Source organism: Macrobrachium rosenbergii, chromosome 34 (genome assembly GCF_040412425.1).
Source record: "Macrobrachium rosenbergii isolate ZJJX-2024 chromosome 34, ASM4041242v1, whole genome shotgun sequence".
NCBI classification, from domain to species: Eukaryota; Metazoa; Arthropoda; class Malacostraca; order Decapoda; family Palaemonidae; genus Macrobrachium; species Macrobrachium rosenbergii.
Window position 1 is genome coordinate 7,249,017 of NC_089774.1, and position 24,808 is coordinate 7,273,824.

Below are 24,808 nucleotides of genomic sequence, written 5' to 3' on the forward strand. Positions count from 1 at the left end.
TCACTTGTGACATTCCGAGTTGCTTGCAAGGAGAGACTAGCGTCGACTCATGTGACTGAAGTGTAGGCGTTGCTCAGAGTGTGGTCACGAAGATTGGGATGATATAAGTCTTCTCTAAACGAAGGAGAGGGTTGCCAGGGTTTTACTCTGTGAGGGGATGCCAGTGCTGAATGGCCTCCTTGGGAGTTGACAAGACCTCGTTCCAGTGATTCAGCGCCCTGCCTCTGGCAAACATGAACGACCCGATGACGATGCGGCCCACAACACGACCTGGAAGGTTGCGGAGGGATTAGCAAGGACACTGGTTTCCAGGTGTCAGAATGATCAAAGTATACAGTTAACATCTTAATACTTTAATATCAAGTTTCATATCATTACTTAGAAAATGGAAAGAGTGCTGTGCATCTAAATGGGGATCTAACAAACAATATGGCCAGCTCTAAATCGCATGATAGGAGAATGGCACTGGGTGGCCTCCCTGGGCCTAGTGACAGGGCATATGGCCCAAATTTCCTACATTCATTCACTGTCAGCAGAATGAGACATAATGATTCTGGTATTATCATTATTATTATCATTTTGTGAATCAGAATGTGTCACAATTAAGAGGGACTGATTTCAAGGACACATGCTGGGCCTATTCTTGTCTTCTAAACTGGTACAGTATTTGATGATAAATCATGAAATTTGTAAATTGAAATAAGGCAAAGTATACTACATTTCATTTCTAAATTCAATACACTGCAAATTTCAGTGTACTGTTCAATTTATTGGTAGCACCTTAAAAATTGAGATTCTTATTAAGCTTACTGTATAATGATTTTTATCTTAAAGTAAATTCTGAGTGAAAAACTAACTCAATGTCATTTCAAGAATGAATTTCTTAAAGAAAATTCTGAGTGAAAAACCAACTTAGTTTCATTCCATGAATGAACTTCATAAATCCAAAACAAAATTATGAATGGAAAAACCCAAACTCAGGACACTAACCCATTCAAACCCATTTCCTACCAAACCAAAAGTCCTCCTCCCTCAATATCACCTCATGGATGAACTTCATAATGCCCAAAACTCCCGAACGAAAACTCAGGACACTAACCCAATCAAATCACTCCCCTACCAAACCAAAAGGTCCTACCTTTGGCATTCGAGTTAGCAGCTAAATGCAACTGGAGCGAGAGGTGGACGCCATCCATTTCTGGAGGGGGTCTGAAGTGGAAGGACTCGTTGTACTGAGGTTCCTCTCCTGCAGCCACCACTGCAGTTTTCTTGGTCTTCACTGCACGCCTTTGATTCATAAGTGACACCTTCATGTAGGAGACGGCCTCACCTTCGTTCACCTGGGAAAAAGGGGAAAGTGAGTTGCTGGACTTTTGTTACTGAGGAAGTTGGAAGAAGAAGGAAGTGAATTCGTTTTATTATTTATTAAAGATGTGACTTTATTATTATTATTATTATTATTATTATTATTATTATTATTGTTATTGAAAATCCACACTGATGTAAAGAGATATAACTTTACACTTATTCAATGTGGAATTTTTTATTATGACTTATTATTATTATTATTATTATTATTATGAAAATTCCAAACTGATGTCAGTGTAAATATATATTCAAAACATATATATATATATATATATATATATATATTTATATATATATATCAATATATATATATATTAGTGTGGAATTTTTTTCCACACATTTATTATTATTATTATTATTATTATTATTATTATTATTATTATTATTATTATTATTATTATTATTATTATTAAGCTGTTTAACTAGACCAAACAATTAAAATACATAACTCTCAAAAGGCTGGCTAGAACGATTTGACTTTATTAGTAAAAATAAAAAAATTTTAACCAATAATTTTCACTTCTTTAAAAATGCAAAAACTGGATAAAAACACAGCAATATAAAAGCAGTGAAAGTAAAAGCACATATTTTGTAGCACTACAGTGCATGGGGAAGGTTTAATACTCTATTGAACTGTCATGGAATGATTAACCTTACAGAAAAGCAACGAACCTAACAATTAAAAGCAAGACGATTCATTAATTTGTAGTCGAACTTGAGCTCTTCAAAGTTTACTGTGGGGGCCATTTCAGGTGCATCTCAGACCAGCTTGAAAATGGATGCATCAATTGCCAGTGACTTATGTGGCACTCATACTTTCTGTTCATGCCCAAAATGTATTTTAAAAAAACTATACAACATCAAGGCTTAATACTATATATGTTTCTAAAACAAAATCTGTAATGATTAATGGTGTGAAGGATTCTTCTAGGATTTAATAATCAATCTCTTTGGATCTAATTTCACATAAGTTCTAAGGACATATAATCTGAACATCATTTTTTTTTTTGCTTTTACCAAAATTCATTCAGGACATTGGCTACTTGTCTAGAAAATGAGCAAAGTTCTGAACCCATTTATTTTTCATGTAATCTCCACAATGAAAGACAATCTTCCATTTTCACAGACAACCTCTCACGCAGACTAAAAACGACAAAAAATAAACTTCACTTGAAAAGACAACCATACTCTAATTTAAAGTTTAATGTTTGCCTGAAGCATCTGTTAACTTTGACACACACACACACACACACACAGGGTCTTGGAATAACTCTGGATCTGAAGAGTGACTGTAGCAGAAACTTCCTGCTGTAAAGTTACTGTAGACCTTCCTACCTTGATTCCTTTAGCTTGGAAGACAGTGATTGTGAGACGATGGAGATGATCATTGTAAGTCAGGGACACCAGCACTTCTCCCAATTCAGAAGACGTGGTGCATTCTTCTTCCTATCAATGGACGTTGACATTAGGACCAAGAATTAAAGGAAAATTAAATGAATACTGTGATCAATTTACTCTTATCTACTAAAAATGGAACCATAAAATGTTTTGCACATGGTAATTGTGCTACACAGTACAGAAGTTATAGTAGAAAATCTGATACTGTATGGGGAAATGTGATGCTTCTAAATGTATATATTGGACAGTATTTTGTGCATGTGTATGCATATGCAGTATCGACACTTGAAAATACTATAAAATCATGGTCTTGTGGCTAAAACTAAATTAATTTTTCTCTAAAATCTCTAAAACTTTTTCTCTCTTTGTCTTGTCCTCCAATATGCATATTCTGGAAGCCACACCAATACAATTCTTCGATAAACATCATATATCATGACTACAAGGTACACTTTAGCCTCAATTAACTCTATACTCTACGGCAGGGGTTCTACAAAGAATGCTAGAGTTATCAGACTATCAAACCACTTTCTTGGTGACAAGGATGTAGAATGATTAATAATGAAGACCACTTAACTAATATCAACTACTGTAGATATACCTGACTGGCTGTAATAGCAACAACTCCAATATGTCTACATCTACAACCATCCTTCCCTTCCCACTCAGCAGATCTATCAGATCTACACCACTAACTTCACACAAACTGACCCGTGTTAAGTCTCGAACGAGGACGTTGTTGGTATTGGGTGTAGGAGAAGCGACGGCAGCTGCTGAGTCAGCCAAAACCTGGGCCAGTGGGAAGGCCACGTGACCAATGGCTGGCTGGCGCTTGTGGCGCCCCCGTCAAACACGCTCACTCGAAGGGTCCTTTCCTCCACGCATCGAAGGGGGATCTGTGGAATCAAGATGAGAATTAAAACAAGGCTGGGCTAAAGTCTTCTAGTGTCTCAGCCTAGCTACGGGAAGTGTATGCCTAAATAAAGGAGTCTGGTGTGTTAAATTCTTCTAGTGTTTGAAGCCACTCCTTTACTGACCTGGCCACAGGAGGTACAGTGTAGGCTTCAAAAAGGCAACTCCTGCATATACAGTTGGTTGTGCTTAAGTTAATTAATTATCCTTTCCAAAAAACTGTATGACCTTAAAAACTAGATCTCTCATGCAGAAACAATGCTCCTTGAGGCCAGAGTACACCTAGTGATCTAAATCTTCATCAATAAACCCTGTCATGTAAAGAAGTTCAACACCCACTCACAATGTCCTTGCAGATTTTCACCACCTTACACTGCCTTGCTTATTCTGGGAGGGTCTTTTACCTATCACTTGGTTCCTTAGAATGACTCATTTTAGTTTGCCATACAAGAGGGTGTAGCATTAATAGTTTTATAATTCTGTTTTGCCTGAGCAACTGAGGTCTGAGTATTGATAATCCCCTGCCCCTATGCATTTAACAGAGAGAAAGTGACAGACTTGAAGATTTTATTATTTCTTAAGATGTACTGACATGCAATATAAAAAGATTACATCATATAGTTTTAGCTTAAGAGTTGGGAGCTGAGACAAATAAGACGTCATGACATTTGATCTCAACGTCTACTCTACGAGTAAGAGCCCGTTGCTGGCATGTAGCCAACTTAATCCAGAACAACAAAAAAATTCATAGAATATACCAGCATAAATGAAATTCATGGTACTTTCACTATAACTGTTCTTACCACTTGGACAATGGAGACAGCATTGAACTCAAATCACCATAACACGAGGTTTAAGTCCATAATAAGGGGGTTTCTTAATTAACTTCCTAATACGATTTCAAGGTTTCCAGATGAGAAAACATATCCAAAAATATCAATGCTGTATACAGTTACCAGCACCTCGCAAGAGTAAATGCATTTGCCGACTGATTTTTTTAGTCATCTGGCCAATTCAAGAGAAGCTTTGGATTTCTTGAAGCAGCAGATATTATAAAACCATCGACTACACCAAAGTGAAGCTGAATTTTGAATAAAAAAAGAATCCTGTAACTTGAGAATAAACATTAATATAAGCTCACTGCTGGCTTGGGGATGGCGCCATTGCATAAACCCGGTGGCCCACCAACCTATCGGTCTGAAAACTCGAGAGGGTTAGTAAGAAAATAGGTACCAGCCCTCAGACTGGGGGGTTAATCAGTGGGCCTAGTGACACACTGGCTACATGTCTTAGGCAACGGGACTTCTCCCCCACTGGCTGTTGGCCTAAGAAACTGGAGTTCAGCACCGGCCCTATGAGCCTTGCGAGGCCCAGGAGGACTTTAATAAATATTATATATATGATATGTGAAACTATGGAGATAAGGAGTAAATCTTACATGAAATCCGAAATGCTCATCAAATACAGGATTGCAAGTCTTCTTCTTCACCTTCGTCTGCAGGTAGCGACGTTCATCAGGTAACACGCTCAGCCTGTAAAAATTTCACATTATGAGTGCACAAAGCAGGATACAGTGTACATTTTTATTTGAAAGTACTTCTAATAAAACATTATATGCCATACATCTTTGAGTGAAAGTCCTTGCAATTTTCCAATAATTTTTGGGTGCCTTACAATTTTCCAATACTTTTTAATCAAGTACTGAAATGCTATACTATGGCATGCTCAAAATGATCTAAGACTAATTGGCTTCACTCACTTCCCAGGAAACTGGTACTTGAAGCTTTACAATTTCACAAAATTGAAGCTATAACAACATAATTCTTAAGATCAATTCCTACTGTGTTTTGATAACAGATAATTCTACAACCTAAAAGCTGTTGAAAAGCTGAAAACCTCCTAATTTTATTCTTGGGGTTACATGTCCTACATAAACCAGCACCTGCAAGATCTTTCGACGACCTCAGGTCATCTCTCTTCTTCTAGGAAGCTTCTACTGAACTGCCAGTCCCTAAAGAGTGTTGATGAAGTCTCCTGTTGTTTTTACAGCCATGGCCTCTAGCTGATACTATAGACATCATAATTTGATGTCAGCAATCATCTGATTTCTAGTGTCTTCTAGCCAGAACTTCCTTTTAATTAGCAACAGATATCTCCCTTGGCCATCTTCCAGAAGCTATGTTTCTGCAAGGAACTAATGTTACTGACTTTGGTACCTGTATTTCTACAGCGTTTGAGTTCTGTCCATTTCACAGGTCTGCACAAGCTCAGGCAAAAGGAGAAATGGAAAGAGCAGGGGGGGCCGTTTCAAAGGCATATACAAACTACTACTGTTATCCATAATCTGTTTTGATATGAGACTCATGTTGTTACCAGCATTTACTCACAATCAGGGGGTACTAAACTTTGATAATATACATACTGTACATGATACATTATGAGTATGATGCAATTGCATAGTTCTTTCATATTTACCATATCTTTGACAGCACAGGAGCCATATGCCTCTTAGTATGAATTAAGAAGAACCAAACCAGATGAATAAGTAACTTTGCCATTTAGCACTCGGCTTATCTTTCACTAATCCCCTTCATTCCAATAAACCTCTTGACCCGGCAAACAATCAATATACTACCACACAGATGCGGAGGTCTTCTCCAACCTGTTGGCACTGTCTATATGAACTCTTATTAAGAGAGTGATAAGAGGGTTTATAATAAACTCTGCCTCCTATATATACCAATGGGGAAGGTAGATAAAGTGCTCAGAGTCATCGTACATCTGGCAGGAGTACTTACGACTAAGAAATTTCTTAAGTTGTTTTGTTATACATCTGGCATGAATATTCTTCTGAATGGAAAGCCAATGGGACAGACCAATTAATGCCCTTTTCTAGCCCAGGCTCGTCCAACACAAGACAAAGAATAGAAGGAGAGAAAGAAATGAAACGACAAACCTGCCTCTTAAAGAATGGATTATGAGAAAACCGAAGCACGAAGAGAGTTCCAAAACTCAGCGGCAGTGGGAAAGAAACGGTCACTGAATTTTACAACTCTAAAGTTCCTGATTTCTACAAAGTAATTGTGGGAAGAGGTGGCCTGATGTGTTGTGTTACGGAGTGTCTGAGCTCTGTCTCCGAGCTCTACGGAACACTGACTGAAACAGTACCAGTAAAAGAGGCAAGAAAAGGCAAGAAAAGGAGGACTGTAATCAAACTTAAAAGTAGGGTCACTGATCATACATATAGCCTTTGATTTAATCCTACTGAGGAGAAAGAACTATGATGGAACACCTTAATTAGGAAAACGTTATTCCTAACATGAACAGAAGAGGATAACATAATGCCTCATTAACTGGGCTTAAGAAAACAACCACATCTATAGGAAAGAGCCGTTCTTAGAAGCAAATTGAGCAAATTTGAATTCTAGGACCTTTTTACGACAAATGTGAAGGGCCTCGTCGGAACTGAGAAGATAAATAACTTACTTTTCACCAAAACAATCATACTTTTCATGACGTAACGCAGTACTATTCACCTCAGACTCCTAAGTTCCAACAACGTTTTTCTTTCTTCTTTCTTCTTACAAGGCATGAGAGTTAAACCTTCTCCGAACCCTCCCCTTTTATCCGGCCTTGATACCGGATCAGGGAATGAGGAGGAGGGACTACAGGGTGCTACCTCTCCACTCTAACCAATGATTACTGGGACGAGGTTGTTGGCCCGTGGCTATATCCCCAAAAATTGGTCACTTCCTGTGCCAAAGGCAATAAAACGCTCTTTGGTGAGTGGTCAGAGTTTCCCACTGCCTTCAAAAGGCCGTTGCATAACTCTCAAGAAGTCTGTGGGTCTCCTGCAGGGTGGTAATCAATTAAAAACTATTACGAAGGCCTTCACATCCCAAGATGCATTATGCAGAAGGTTATGACCTTTTGACCGGATGCTGATCGTCGGAGTTACGTAGTTCCAGGTCATGTCTTGAGATGATTATTGTCAAGGCTATACTCCAGTCTCTCTCTCTCTCTCTCTCTCTCTCTCTCTCTCTCTCTCTCTCTCTCTCTCTCTCTCTCTCTTAAGAACACACACATCATGCCATGAGAGAGTGTTTAAAAACTTATGTTTTCAAACCTTTCATTATGCAAGAGACGTGAATAAGTTTGATTAAGATACTCGACGCATTTATTTGCAGACCATAATTTGTAAACGTAAATATCAAAATAAGAAACATAATTGAAAAAAGGGTAAACAAAAACATATATTTTAGATCACTGATTCTGACTGGGGAAACATTGATTCACTTATTGAGAAATGAAATTACAATGGTGAAAACAGATTTAGCTTAGAAACGCAAATTCTAAAAGAAATGAATTCAGCTGAGGAAATGAAAGACAGTATAAAAGGCTGAGCTCTGAATAATAATAATAAATAATAATAATAATAATAATAATAATAATAATAATAATAATAATAAATACTGATTCCTTCTCCAGCAATAATACCACTCGGGCTTTCTTCCAAGGACATCCATGACCTTGATTAGTGTCACGCCACTTTCTAAAAAAACCAATCAGTCCCAACCAGTCAATCAATCCTTCCAGATTCATTTTATTTCTCTCGCATCCATCTCCACGTCAACGCCAGCACAGGCATCCCCCGATGCCTAATTCAATCCAGAACTGTTATTTCTGATGCAATAATAACAGATTCATCGATTAGATATCTTGACAGGACTTGTGTCCCCAGCTTCATAAGGATCTAGTATATTCTCTCTCTCTCTCTCTCTCTCTCTCTCTCTCTCTCTCTCTCTCTCTCTCTTCTCCATTTTTGTGCATGCGCATGAACAGAGATGTACAGAATCATTCTTTCCGTTCTGTGAATTCAAGCAATTAGCCAAACTTAGACAGAATAGAACCTCTGTACTAGACTTACACAGAATAGAACCTCTGTACCTGACTTATACAGAATAGAACCTCTGTACCAGACTTATACAGAACAGAACCTCTGTACCAAACTTACACAGAACAGAACCTCTGTACCAAACTTACACAGAACAGAACCTCTGTACCTGACCTACACAGAATAGAACCTCTGTACCTGACTTACACAGAATAGAACCTCTGTACCAGACTTACACAGAGTAGAACCTCTGTATCAGACTTACACAAAATAGAACCTCTGCACTAGACTAACACAGAATAGAACCTCTGTACCAGACTTACACACAACAGAACCCCTTTACACAGAACAGAACCTCTATACCAAACTCACACAGAACAGAACCTCTGTATATGTGAAAATAGAAAAAATGGTGCAAGAAAGAGGAGAGGTTCTGGACTGGGCACACTGCTAGCCATCCCATCCACCTAGCTGCTCCCCAATAATTCTAAAGACCAAAATAATTTCCCTACAAGCTTCCATAAGATTCCCCAGAACACTAGGCAGGTTACTGCTGCAAACATTGTCATTTTTTAGCACTAGGTTTAATACTAATTTTTCTAGGGGTTTCATCTTGGCTACAACTGAAATGTGGACTAGTTTGCCCCGTGCAGTTATGGAATCCTCTGATCGCCAAATATTTAAGCGAGGAGGAAATTCGTTCCTGAATTTCAGGTGACTCTGTTTTGTTTTATATTCCTTTATATTCACAATATTCTTTAGATAAGGGTATTAGGCTGAAGATTTAAAGAAAGAAAAAATACAAGACACTTTCCAAGCAAGAAGACTCTTTATGTGAAATGGATCTAATCTTGATTACACATCAGTCCAACTCATTCTCTCTCACCTTACGTAAGGATCACATGCATTTGTCGACCCAAATGTCCGAGAGGGCAGGTTCTTGATCCTGAGCAGTCCCACTTGAAGCTTCTCCGTGTTGCTGTGGTAGTGAAGGGTCAGAAATACCCTGCCCAGATGCCCAGGTGGGTAGGTCCCAGGGTCGTCCAAGTGGTCAGGAATTCGGTAGAGCTCTGGGTTCAGTGTTCCCAAGCTGTAGCCTGTAGGAAAGGAGTTGATGGTCTGTAAGTTCACAATGGAGGATTGATTTGGGAGTTGTGGTATGAGAATCTCCACCTACCTCAGGAGGTTTTCCATAAATTTGGATCCAGGTTTTAACTACTTCGTTAAGATATTTTAACTGTGATACACATCTTAATTTCGAGGAGCTGAATGGTACTCTACAACTATTTGTAAGCTGACTTTTAAAAAATGTTGTTACAGATGAATGTAGCCACAATATAACAGATGAATGTATTCTCAATATTATTACCAAACATTTCCCTGTCTCTGCAAAGTTCTAATATCATTAACATCAAGGTATCTTGCCTGAAATCATTTGCTTTCATTGCTTACAGATCATGAGAGGAATATAAGTGAAAAGAGTTTTCTTTACTTTGTTTTCAGTCAATGGAAAACAGAGATGCAATGGAAAATCCACTAAGAAAATAATACCTCGTCATTTAGGCTTGTTCTTTGATGAGGCGGATAGTGGTACAAAGATTGAATAGACATTTATAAGAGAAAATGAATTAAGGGGAGAATTATTCCACTATTTCGCAATTGTGTTTCTGGTTTTAATTTTTTGCTGTGCAGCAAAATTAATGATAGCCATAGCACTCAGGCTACAAAAAAAAGTATTTTGGTCTGAAAACATTTAAAGTCTAAAGTCAGAAGTGTGGTAAAAAAATATTTACAAATCCACTGTCTTTCCACAATTAAAATTACTAAATAACATAAAACAAAGAGGAAGTATGATAACACATAATTTGACATCCTTAACTTTTGAAGGCTGTCTATATATTGTATCTTGAGATTTCACATCAAGATTTTGGAATCCAAAGTTAATATGACAAAGTGCACAAATGAACTTCATATGCCATGATACTTGGACTTTCTAAGAACGAAAATAAAAAATGGAAAAAATCCCAGTTCATTCCTGTCCATTAAGGTGACGACACACCCCACAAATGTGTCACAAATATTTTCCTACTTGGTGTGAAGTTTAGAATTAAGATACCAGATAATTAGCTAGTGGGACACTGCCATTAAATATCTTAGCTCTCCTTGAAAATTAAGATCTAAAATTGTACAATGTAGAATATATTTGTGGTGCTGGACATAAAGGTTGAAAAAGTGAAAAGGGACACAGAGATTTCTGCTAAGGTAGGAGAGTCAATTCCTGAAACAGGTGTCTGTTGATGCTCTACACAATGGGACGAGTGGTACAGTTGCTGGCACTGAATTAACAGGAAGTGAAACAAGTTGTAAGGTCTTTTGTGTCAGAGCACAAGAAATGGAGTGGTTCACACTGTCATGGATGTCAAGGCACTGGAAAATGGACTGAGTCTTACAGACTCTGGTGGCAAGGTACACAGAGTGAAACAAGTTTTATGATCGTCAGTGCCATGACACAGGCAATGCACAGCAAGCTCTGTGGTCACAGTCTTCTGACACAGAATATGGAGAAAGCTGTAGGGTTGCTGGTCCCAAGTTACAGAAAATGAGAGAGCAGAGTAGTTGCTGGTGTCAAAAGCAAAGAAAACAGTTGAATGTCACAAGGATCAAGGCACAGAAAATGGAAAAGGGAGCCAACCAGTGTCAGAGGCAGAATCAAGAAATGGTCACTTGTGTCAAGAATCAGAAAAAGGAATAAGGTGTACAGTCATCAATGTCAGTGCCCAGAAAACACAACAAACGTATGGCTGTCTGTGTGTGGATAGAAAATGGCGTCAGTTTTATAATGACTGCTGTCAAGGAACGGCACATCAAGATAGAAGTTGGGTTCAGGTCATATCCTGTAATGGCCCCAGTTCCTGGTCTTAGTTTATGAACAGGTCTCTGCTCTGAATCAGCTGTCTACACAAACCCCTGCTTAAGTCACATGAAAAATATTAAATATTCGTCTGTTGTGCTTGATACACAGATATAACTAGATATGAAAATCACAAAAATATTTTAAAATGGAGGACAGATTTACAAAAAAAAATCAACAAATCTCAACACATGACCCCTTCTCACCTTGACTGGCAGATGACCCATCTAGAGTATGGATTGCCATGCAAGATGAGCTTCTCTTGTACTTCATATAAACTGCACAAACCAAAATAACCTTTGCTTCATTAATGAAAGTGGTGAGTATGTCATACAAGTGGTGAATGGGTGAATAAGTTTAATATTAGAATCAGTTATTCAACAAAAATCATGTCTCCCAGATACCTGGTATTAAAAGTCATGCATTTTGTGTCTGTTTTACAAATCAGTAATGATTTTTATAATATCACACTTCTTACTGCCACCAATAAGCAGTAGTATTTCCAGGAAGAGGTGACCTCTTCAGAGGAAACCCAACACCCAGCCCTGACATATTTACAACTTGACCAGAATCAATCTCCTTAGTCAGAAATGCCTGCAGTCATGTACCCGCTTCTCGCCCTTCATATTATGTTCTCCAATAAACTAGACCTTATGACAACCTTACCCAGAATTCCTGGGTACCACGTCCCGCGCCCTGACAAAGTGGGTTTTGACATCACTTTCAGAAAAATGCTTGTGCTGTTGCAGATAAAATTCGAAGTGCTGATATTATTATTATTATTATTAGAGACAAGCCAAAGAGGGGATTAATTGCTAATGGAACCAATAGAACTTCTTATATGAAAGAGAAAAATAGAGCAACGATAAGAGAATTACCTGATTAATAAATAACATAAAAATAAACAAAGATAAATTAATGAAGGTAGGTAGGTCTGGTGGTGGAGGAGGAGGAGGAGAAGGAGGAGGAAGGGGGTTGCTGGTAATTACAGGTAAGGGAAAAAATCCACCTGAGAGTTCGAGTTACCTACAACATAGCAAAACAGTGAATGCAAAGAACGCCAACTAAAGGTCAGAGGGGAAAACAGAAAAAATAAACATGAAAGTGTCACCAATAAGGGAATTGTTGCATTTGCAGGCACAGCAATGTTACGTAATTTAAAAAAATTCAAAACTGCTTTGAGAATATAATTCTTAAAGTGAAGAGGCCGATAGGACTGGCATCCCAACGTACCCTTTTCTTGCCCAGGTTCGAGAACAGGAAAAGGAATGCCCTGTGACATTAGACAAGTAGTGTCATTACGTGAAATGCCGTAATTACTGAAGAGAATAACAATGAATAATTGGTCGAAATTCTGGAAGATGGGTTCCGAAGTATGTCTACAGTGTGCCACGCTGTATCTATTGAAGATCTTACAACAAATGGGCGCCACAGTATTGCACTGTCTACAGTGTGCCTCACGCATTGTTTGAAGGCGCTACTGAAAGTCCTGGCCTCATTAAGACGACAGGTGCATTGCTTTCTGCCTATTACTTTTAAACGCTTCCTTTGATCTTTTGATCGCTTACTTGGCTGTCCAACTTCTTTAACTTTACCTCGCTTCAATATCGAAGTGAACTGGTAGAAATTTATTATTGTAATAATTATCATTATCATTAGAAATTCGTTTATCAAGACCACTAAGTGATATATACAGACTCACATAATCTTTACCTGAATTTTATTCTTAAACGAGAGATGGAAGCTGGAGTGTTGAAGAAGTTGAACAGCTAAATGCCCTGCAGACATATTAGGCCACTAAAAGGCGTAAAAGACCCAAGGCAAGAATATGATAAAGAGAAATACTGAAGAATGGGTAACACTATGTTGCATACGGATGAGGAGATAGAGAGATATTGACAAATTAAGAATACAGGAATGGACTGAGAAAAAGATGAATAAGGCAAAGAGAGATAAACACATAGAGAGAGAGAGAGAGAGAGAGAGAGAGAGAGAGAGAGAGAGAGAGAGAGAGAGAGAGAGAGAGAGAGGTGTACGCTGTGAACAGAATACAAAGAAGATATGATGTTGCAATAACGAGCAACGCACTGAATGTTAAAGGGAATATGCCGAAGGAGATATGAAATGATTAATAAGAAATATGTCGAAGGAGAGAGAGAGAGAGAGAGAGAGAGAGAGAGAGAGAGAGAGAGAGAGAGAGAGAGAGAGAGAGAGAGAGAGAGATTCTCTAGGAAAATGGCGTGTACCTTACGGAGAGACGAACTTCCTGTATCGAACCGTAGATTGAAAAGGTGTTGTACCTATACTCAAGGAAAGACAATTGATGACGTATTTCAGGCACACAGGAAAACATCATTAAGGTAATTAGGTACAAGAGAATGATGCACTGGAATTAGGATACAGGACTGTAACGTGATTACAGAGAGTTGTTCTAATTAAGGGTAAAGAATGTGAGGAATTAGACCCCTACATGCTCTTAGCTAGTTCATTCCTTGAGGAAAAAAGTAAGAAGTAGAAAAATTAGAGACGGTGGATAGCAAGATGGAACAGACAGAATATGAACGGAGGTACAGTAAAAGGAATGAAAGGGGTTGCAGCTAGAGGCCGATGGGACGCTGCAAGGAACCTTAAGTGATGCCTACAGTGCACCACGTGAGGTGCACTGACGTTACTAGTTGCAAAGAGGATAAGGTCCTGTTCAATACGATGGCTGGATCATTTGAGTTAATCTTATGTTGAACCCTCTCAATTTGCCTTATAATTCTCATCTACGCTAATATTGGAAAGTAATTTACAAGTTGGTAAAAATAAATATACTGGTAGCGTATTTATTCTCTATAAATACTCTGCTAATGTATTTATTTTATCAACGTATAAACACTGTGAATTATTGTTCACAACATTGGAAAATCACAAGGAAAACTCAAAGCAAGATAAAATTAACTCAGATGATGCAGCCATCGTATTTAATAATAATAATAATAATAATAATAATAATAATAATAATAATAATAATAATACAACGGTTATTGAATGCCAAATTTAAAGTTTTAACACACGTCAAAGCTCTGGCAAAGGTACTCTAAAATACATCACCACATTAACAATAAAAACAAAAAACAAGTGTTACAAATCCGCATAAACAATCCCAAACACAACAATAATAAAAACATCAGCCCAAACGACAGCTAAAACCAATAACAACAACAACTATCCTTCACTAAGCACCTGTCAAGCCCCGCTACAATTCTCAAAACCAGACGGCACAGTGAAACCCCCAATTCCAGCAGGAATCGAAACCCTTACCTTGCAGCGAGCGCCTTCGCAAGTCGGTGATGGAACTCCTCCGATTATCCGTGGCGTTCGCCTGCGTCCCTGTGGTGTCCAGGGATCCCAGAGAAGCCAAGGAGGAGGAAGAAGGAGAGGCGAAGTCCTGCGTTGACGAGGATCCGCTGCTTCCGCCACTCGCTGGAACAGAGGAGACAGAAAGGTGGTTGTTGCTATTATTTATTCATTTTCATTCACGTCCCAAGGGGCACACGATGTGACGAAATGTGATATTGATAAAGTTAGGAGTATCACTATTCATTTAGCTGGTAATTGCTGGAATAGAGAAGAAAGACTATTATTATTTATCAAATATGTATTCACATTCTTGCGGTACGCGACGAAAACCGAAGATAATATCGACGAGGTTAGTAGCATCATTCTTTACTTTCTCAATGACATACATCACTGAAACCTTGAGTCTCTCCTGAAATATCAGAGACAGTCAACAGAGTCTGGCAAAATGGCTCTGCGAGCTAATTATTTTGATCTAATAGTTCCTTTGTATCTGTTTTTGTTAGAAGCACAGCGTTTTCTCCACTCGCCATCTCTGGTGGAGTACCCAAGGGTTCTGTTCCGTCACCTCTTTTGTTCTTTTGTTTGCACGTGACTTTTTAAAATCTATTTCTATTTGGGAGGGACTTTTAGAAACCGAGTTTGTCTGTGAAATTTTATAATAATAATAATAATAATAATAATAATAATAATAATAATAATAATAATAATAATAATAATAATAATAATAATAATAACTTTAACAGTAGTAGCACCTGACTAATTTTGCTTGTGGAATCTTATAATAATAATAATAATAATAATAATAATAATAATAATAATAACTTTACCAGTAATAGCATCAGGCTATTGCAATCAAGTTGCACCGCGCAAAGCTCCAAATTGTCCCATAAGTGCTCTCTGAAAGTCACTGGAAATTCAGCCCTCAATTATATGAGCAATTAGCAATTAAATTAATTTGAGAGCACTTCACAAAGGCAGAGTACCGCCGGTATAATTACCTTAATGATAATACTGATAATTATAATAGGGACATTACTTCATAATTCTTCCCATAGACAGCATGGCACCGTAAGATATCAGCTAAGCCTTACGTTTCACAGTGAATCTTTTGGGATGAGGTTGCTAGCCCCAAGGCTTTCTACAACACTATATGCAGGTATAAAACTGTCCAAAATAATGCTTCTTCTATACACTTTGACTGTGAATTACTTTCACATTTTTGGAGAAAGGGTTTCAAAACTATCGAGACAATGGTACCATGATGGGGAAAATGAAATTGTGGTCTTCAATTCATTAATAACCACTGAACGGTTTGCTTTCAAATTTCTTGCCAGTGCAACTTGAATTGAATTTTAGTTATTATTATTATTATTATTATTATTATTATTATTATTATTATTATTATTATTATTATTGCTTAACATGAGCACATCTTCACACGAACAAAAAATAAGTAAATAAAAATCCAAATTGAGTAAAAGATAAACAGCAAAATACGAGCATTAGAGAAACATAAAGATGAAAATGAGCAAATAAAAATATATCAACAAAAAACGTACAAAAGAGACGAGAAATGGAGAATATTTATAGTCTATTTAAGCAGAAAACAATTCTGAGAAATAACAAAACAATGGCGTCCGCCCAATTATAATGATTACCATTACAATAATGATTATTACAGAGTCAATTCCAATAAATAATAATTATTTTTATTATAATAATGATTATTACAGCAGGGTTAATTCCCTTTAATAAGAAAAACATAATGCCATGAATGAGGAAATCGAATGAAAAATGCCAATTAAAATCCCTAACAGGCAACTGAGTACAAAGTGCCAGGTGTGTCCATTCTTTCAATTCTCTCCAATTATTTCCTCCGAGAGATTTTGAACATCAAAGATGTGAAGACAATGGCGAGTAACAAGGGAAGTGGAGAGAGAGAGAGAGAGAGAGAGAGGAGAGAGAGAGAGAGAGAGAGAGAGAGAGAGAGAGAACGGAGGTCAAGTAAAAGGCTAAAACCCTAAATAAACAAACACTCTAAATTTATGAAAAAAATTTGAATATAAAAAATAAATACCAAACATAATTAAAATCAGACTCAACCCCAACTGACCTCCAGCCAAGGATGCCACACTAGCATGGAGAGGGGGGATATCGCCCCCTCCCTCGCTCCCCCCTGCGTCGTCGTCCACTCCCCCAGGACCTCCCAAGGGCGCCAGGCTGGGAGGAAGGGTGAACTGGATCTCTCGAGTCCTGTGGGGAGACAGAGAATAGGATATTCAAAACATCCTATAGGATTAAGCAGGATGTCACAGGTATAATTTAAAGGAAACTGTAGCTTCCTGCTGTTTGTGAGAGAAAATGCAAGTGAAGGAAAGATTATGTTAGTTAATTGGTATTATGGAAGAGACAACACCAACGCATATATATATAATGTATATATATATACATACTATATGTATGAATTTTTATCACATCACCGTGATTCATATACAAGCATTAAGCTACAAACGTCCTTTAATATCCAATTCGCTCTACCTTGGAAATATTATATTTTCATATACGTTACCCGAAGGGGAATTTTTTAGTTGATAATGAGTTCGTCGTCTCGTGGGCTCGAACCACGGAAGACAAGAACTCAGGACTACAGTGACGCGATTTTAACCACACGGCCAACAAGTATATATATATATATATATATATATATATATATATATATATATATATATATATGAGGAACATTACTGGGGTAATTATGCTACCAATGTCTTTGTACTTATGAAATAACATGTCCTTAATGAAGATCATTTGGGTAACTACATCTGTACTAATCACATTGATGGAGGTTGGCAATCTCTAATTGCCCCTTCAAAGTAATTAATATAATTAATACAGACCAGTTTCATGAGACAAATGATATAGGTGAAACTGATGATGAAATTGATGATAATGAATGACAGGTCACAAAGAGGCTGATGAACAGCTGGTCCTTTAATTAGTGGAATCAAGCAGCACCATGCCTGGTCAGTATCTGGTTGGGTAAGACGTAATATGAGATAGAATAAAATCAGAAAATGGGAAATGATGAAGAAGATATGAATGACTAAACCGAAATACCAGAGAATTGTTTTTTTTTTATAGCTTTCCAAAAAGGCATTTTGGAATACACAACTCAGTCGTAAATGACAGTGAATAATTACAAATCCATTCATACTTTTTCGCAGGACCCACGAATTCAAGACAATCCATTCATTTTATTTTGCCCCTAGTTGCGTTAAGGCTGATTCACATTATTACATCACGTCACCGACACGTCACGTCACGTCAAAGTACGTGAGAATTCCTGACATATAATCAAATGGACTTGTTCACACCATGACGTCACGTCACCATCCAGCAAACGGCATCCACCGTCACGTCACGACACGTTTCTTGGAAAGAATATTTTGACGTGATGTGACGTGACGGTGCATAAGTCACCTCATTCGAAACTTAATCATTATTCAAGGTCAGAGAAGAATACGATAATGATATGATCAGTGAGGAACTGCTCGCTAAACGTGTGGTTATAATAAGAATTGGAATAACAGCAATCATCTTGGCGTATGGAATGATTAATAAGGAATAATTTACATAAGGTGAAGATCAGAGGTCTTCCACATAGCACATAAAGAAACGGGTAACTCTTAAAGATGATAACATAAACTCTCTCTCTCTCTCTCTCTCTCGGGTAAGCAGTCCACCTTATCAGGGATACCTCTCTCTCTCTCTCTCTCTCTCTCTCTCTCTCTCTCTCTCTCTCTCTCTCTCTCCATAGCATTCCGCTTATCAGGGCAATAACGTCACTACATGACAAACATTATTGTTTTCCGAGAGAGGTCCAATTCTATTCCCGTCACGTATCACATAAACAGTCACACACAACACGAGCAAATAAATACACACACACAAAGAAGGGAGAAAGATGTTTCATAAACACACAAACAACGCAAGGAAGTCGAATTGCCCTGGACACAAAGTGCTGTCAAACAAACACACAACCACCCAGAAGGACCGTCTGGGATTTTATAACGTAATCTTAAACAAACACACACACGCAAGTGTCGTAATCACACAGAACTGTTAAACGCACAAACAATCGCTTGAATAACAAACAAAGAAGGACTTGCTTAAGAAAAACGTAAAGACAAACATTTACAATAAGAATGACCTAAGGAGAGAGAGAGAGAGAGAGAGAATTCCTCAACCTTTCCTCTTACCTACGTCATTTAACAGTCTATATTTTCAAAGTCATACTACGAGATGGTGTACAGCAATGGGATACATTTCTATGTCGCAGGCAGAGAAACCGTTAGGCATTTCGAGAACTGCCTGAAATTCCAGGCAGATAACGAAATTCACTCAAGGAAATTTGATCGCCCCAGGGGTTAGTACTAAACACGGCGAAACAGTGACTCACCTACACTGTTTAGCCGTGTTTAGTACTAGCCCTGAGGGAAGTCAAATGTCCCTAACCTCTTTAATTAAAGTTGAAACAGCTCTTAGGGTTCTGTTGTTAGCATAAAGGGCTAACAATTAACGGATAAATTAATAAAAAAAAGGAAGTTTAAAATATATAAATGCACGAACATTTACACGACTTTTTAATCCACCAATCACATTAGCTTCAGTGATATCAACTGCGGATATTTACCGTCAGCTCTTAAAAACACACTATACACGAACCATTCCTGTCATTAACCTGGCTTGTAATTACTGTTTATGTTCATCTATGTGTTTTTATCACCCACAATGACCTAGATTTCTTAATCCTTCCTGGAAACACCTTCGACCCTCAATCAAAAATGAAAACAATTTCTAAATTTACACATAGAAGGTGACCAGGAGACTCTATGTATGAATGTTTATCAATTTTGTTAATTTGTCTTCAAGAATTTCGTAACATACTAGTATTGTAATGAGTGTGGTTAATGTCAGATGCATGACGACTTAATAAGTTCTTATATTTAAAACAAGTTGCAAACGAAATAATTCAAAATTTCCAGTATAAAATATGAAACCTCTGCATTTTCAGATACGCTGAGAATTTTGTTAAAATGTTCAGTATCTACAAAAAAACTATACATTTTTTCATGCGACTTTTACATTTTCATTTATATATTTCCGCTACTGACAGACTTTTCAAAGTTCTGCATTTTCAGAATTTGTGATAATTACGCATTTTCCCAAAGGCATTTTCAGTAATAATGCTTTAAAGACAGGCACATTGTCGCTAATTGTTTACTTATTTAAATGTACAGTTTTAAATTATTTATTCTGAATTGTATCAAACACAATAATTATGCATTGTGTTAATCTCAAAGGAGCTATCTTTAATAATACTTTAAAGATTGATACGCTTACATCACCAATTATTTACATATTCTAATATACATATTTGAATGCTTTATTCAAATTTGTACCACACAAGAGCCAAAAATTATAATTATGCATCGTCTCAAAGGAATGACCTTTATTAATACTTTACAATATCACGAGTAATCATCAACATATTTTACTATACACATTTAAACGCCTTGTCCAAACTTGTACCATACAAAAGCCAAACACGATCGACCTCAATCTGACACCAGGCATCCCCCTTGCAATCCAGGACGCCTGGAACTTCAAAGAGCCTTCGGATTGCAATCAGTGGACGGCTGAATGTCCAGCAAGCTTCCTCTTACCCAGAATTTATCGCAAACCTTTCAGGAACTTTGTTCTGGATGAACTTTGGCTTTCCAGTTTAAGAATATACCTTTTGACTTAGTTTGGGGTGACGTCAGTTATTGCTATTGAGTGAATGGATAACTCCCTGTGCAACAAACTTCCATCTTATTGGCTACTTCAGATACCTACACTAAAAGTTTATGATCTTTTGCAAACACTGCAGCCCTTTTGTTCCAAAACTTCGTCCACTCCATCTCTACAGGTTTTTCTAAGAGTCCTCTCTATCTTCTTAATAGTACTTAATTATACACTTTTCATCATGTCACTCCCATTCTCTCCACATGGCTAAGCCATTTAAAAAGTAGTCATTCATTTTTGTCATTGACTCTAACCTTTTCATAACTCTGAAAGAGGCAAGACTTAAATTTTATCCAACGAATCAAGATATATATATACATATACAAATAAATATATATATGTATATATATAATATATATATATAAACATATTTATCTATGCACATTATATATAATAAATATATAAAATACATACTAAGCTCAAAATGCCAAATATTAAAAATTGCCATACAACACATTGCAATAACATCAATAAACACTGTTCAACATACAACAGGTTGAACGTGAACACGAATAATGGTTTTAAATAACTTTGTATGTCCATTTAAAAAAATGGAATTAATCACAATAATAAAAAAATAATTAAAAAATCCTTCATGAACTTACCATCTCGGGAGAACGACTTAAAATACTTTTATAAGTTAACTAAAAATGGACGATAATTTGCAGTAATGAAATTAATAATAATAATAATAAAAAAATTCCTTCATGAACTTACCATCTCGGGAGAATGAGCCTCGCCCTGTAGGATGCCGGCAGAATTAAGTCTTTCATAATTTCTCCTCTTTTTTCTGCTTCGAGTTACTTTTCTGAGTCTTTTTCTGACTTTGATTCAAATTGTCCTTGCGGAGTGATGGTTTAATTTCTGACACTACTATTAATACAAAACCGTAAATATTTCACATACTAATATATACAAGACTGCTTTTTCTTTCGTCAAATGTTAACATCAGGTCTTCCAAGTCCAATGGTGGGAACAGAGAGAGAGAGAGAGAGAGAGAGAGAGAGAGAGAGAGAGAGAGAGAGAGAGAGAGAGAGAGAGAGAGAGAGAGAGAGAGAGAATAAGTAAAAATTTACATAAAACGAATAACTACACTCGTATCAAACTTAGTACAATAAAATATAAGATTATAACTGTAAAATATATAAAATATAAAAAAATCAGAACACAATAAGTGCACAGGTTTTGGAATTCTCATCTTTACTCCGTTTTCCCAACACATATATAAGGTTCCATACTCTGAGTGGCAGGTATGTCATACTTTTTCATATATATATATATTTTATATATATATATATAAATTTTATATACAATACAAATTTTATATGGATAATAATAATGAATAAAATGCCTAAATATCACAGAATAAACAACAAAAGTCGTCAATAACAAATTGATAAATGGCTGAAGTTAACACCAAAACCTCTTCAAAATAGTTATCAACGAATTACTGACAAATACGGTTATTGAAAAACTTCCTTCTTCAGCCACTTGAAAACCCCTGAAAAGAACCGCTCGGGGAACTAATAAGAATTCAATCAAATAGAAAGGAACGAACTATAATGAAAAAAGAGACGAACTTAATTGAAAAGAACGGAGGAAATGGGATCTCGACATTAATTACAGGACGCGTTGATCAAAAGATTCGATTCCGTACGAGCCATTTTCTCGTTCAGCTTCGCTCCCGAAGAAGAAGAAGAAGAAGAAGAAGAAGAAGAAGAAGAAGAAGAAGAAGAAGAAGAAGTCGAGATATTATTAGATTTTGTTCCCGACTAAATTTCCTGGTAAACAAAACCTCGGTAGATTTGATATGGCTTCTCACAAGGAGATTCATAGGTCAGCTTAGCTCACACGCGATTAATTATGACCTCGAAATCCTAAGAAAGGGGTTTCACAGCTGGGGTCAGGAATCCCCAGGGGTCAAAAGATCAATAAAATTTCTTTTTCTTCAGCCAAGGGGGTTTCTTGGGGTGGGGTATGAGACCATCAGAAGGATATTGCAAAATCGTGTATATATATATATATATACATATATATATATATATATATATATATATATATATATATATATATATATATATATATATATATATATATATATATATATATATATATATATATATATAAATTGAGGAGACGCTGAATATATTGCATTATCTATTTGAAATAGGGACTGTTAGCTCTAACTGCCCAAAAAACATATCGTTCTGTTCAAATTAATTCATTTGCTTAACCAGTTAAGCCATAAATCTTAAGTATTAAGGAAAAATAAGGTCATGGGACGTATTACCCTAAGTCCATAACTAGGTCAGTATCGTTAGAGAGCCATAACTGTTAAAGTTAGTGTTTTATGGCCGCTGTTAATTAGAAAATTGCCAGTTTACGAGGCAGAAAATAGCTGTGACAAATAATTCACTATCCGAATAGTGAACTCAAATCTAGACTAGGTCGCGGTGTGCAGGCTACGGCCCCAGCCAAAGACTGATGAATATTGGTTACATGTCCAACGTACATAATAAGGCGATTTTCTATTTGTTTAAGTTTTTAATTCATTTTTCCTTTTCAATAATAATAATAATAACACAAGAAAAAGATCCTTAACCCTACAAATTTCAATCGCAGAACTCACTCGTCAACGTGCCCGGTGGGCACTGGGTACGTCTTTCTACGTCACAAAAGACAGCAATGATAGGGTCAATCAGAATCGTATCTGAGACTGAGCTGTGAAACCCTTCTCGTTCAAAAAACCAATTTACGAATCCTTTCTCTCGCAATCTTTGATTCCCGTTCTTTCATTTTATGTTATTTATAGTTTTTATTATGTTTTATTATTGTTCAATATTTAGAATTATGTCCATGAAGTGTTATATTGGTTAAATTTTAATTCATTCTTCTCTCCTGGTTAAATATGGGTAGCTTTTTTGCTAGTTCTTAAACATACATTGCACGATTATACTACATGTAACAAGTAGCATGAGAGAGAGAGAGAGAGAGAGAGAGAGAGAGAGAGAGAGAGAGAGAGAGAGAGAGAGAGAGATAACAAGTCTTTTACGTCAAAGGGGAAAAGACAATTCCAAGAAAGGAATGAACAGCCACGCGAATCAGATTAATTACCATCTTTCTCTCTCTCTCTCTCTCTCTCTCTCTCTCTCTCTCTCTCTCAGTACACACGACAGACAACTCGTTAATTAATGACTCTTCTGCCTGCTCCGTTCATAATAATGATTGTCGGAACTCCCAGGCTTTGGTATATTCTTCCTGCTTATGTTTTCCCCGAGTTATAAACATTTCTTACTTGTTTTCATTCAAGCGTGGGCTAGATAAAGGCATAAGGATGACCTCCTATTGGTCAAGTAAGATACCAACCGTTGCTGAATCTTGCAACAAACATTACTCTCTCTCTCTCTCTCTCTCTCTCTCTCTCTCTCTCATAATTATATAATATATGAATTTATATACACATATATAAACATAATTCATACATACAAATATATACATATATATAAACCCACATTATAAGAAACTGTTTAGCCAACTCTCCTTTATGGAAGTGAATTACGGATCTTAAAGGAAACAGCTGAGATGAACTGTTATTGGCATATACAATACAAAAAAAAATGACAAGCCCAGAAATATAAAGATACCTAGAAAAAAAAAGTGAAAAAGACTCACTGGCAGAAAGATGGCCCCGAGTATTTTTAGGAGATGGCCAAGTAATAATACTTAAGCCCTCTAGAGAGCTAATGAACGAACGTCATTGGATCTGGGCTTCTGGAAAAGCCAAAAGAAAGATGGAAGCTTACATGAGCTTGTTAGAAAGGTGATGGAGAGAGCTCATTGATGTATAAAGCTTTTTAGAAAGTTATACGAATGGTCATAAAAACAGGGTTTGTAAGAAAGTTAAGAAAATTAACTTAAAAGAACAGGGCTTTCCAAAACGCTAATAGAAATGGATTCTATCATTTTGCAAGACAGATTTTAAGATAATATAAAGTGGGCTTACAAGAGTACAGCTTTCTAGAAAGTTAATGAAGAAAGCGTGACAAACACAGCTTTTTAGAAAGTTAATTTAGAAAGAGTGACAAACAGAGCTTTCTAGAAAGCTCCTGAAGAAGCTGTTTAGAAAGTTAATG

The 24,808-nt window shown here is 36.8% G+C and overlaps 1 protein-coding gene across 1 annotated transcript in view; it reads right to left on the reverse strand.

The window, feature by feature from the left end:
* LOC136856146 (synaptotagmin-15-like) overlaps nt 1–24,808 on the reverse strand; it is a 79,422-nt gene continuing 54,614 nt past the window's right edge. The window contains 9 exon segments of the mRNA XM_067133796.1: nt 1–270; nt 1,139–1,340; nt 2,704–2,814; nt 3,478–3,602; nt 3,605–3,662; nt 5,117–5,210; nt 9,459–9,669; nt 14,790–14,951; nt 16,942–17,081. Of these exon segments, the coding sequence (XP_066989897.1) occupies nt 143–270; nt 1,139–1,340; nt 2,704–2,814; nt 3,478–3,602; nt 3,605–3,662; nt 5,117–5,210; nt 9,459–9,669; nt 14,790–14,951; nt 16,942–17,081 (1,231 nt within the window). The 3' untranslated portion in view covers nt 1–142.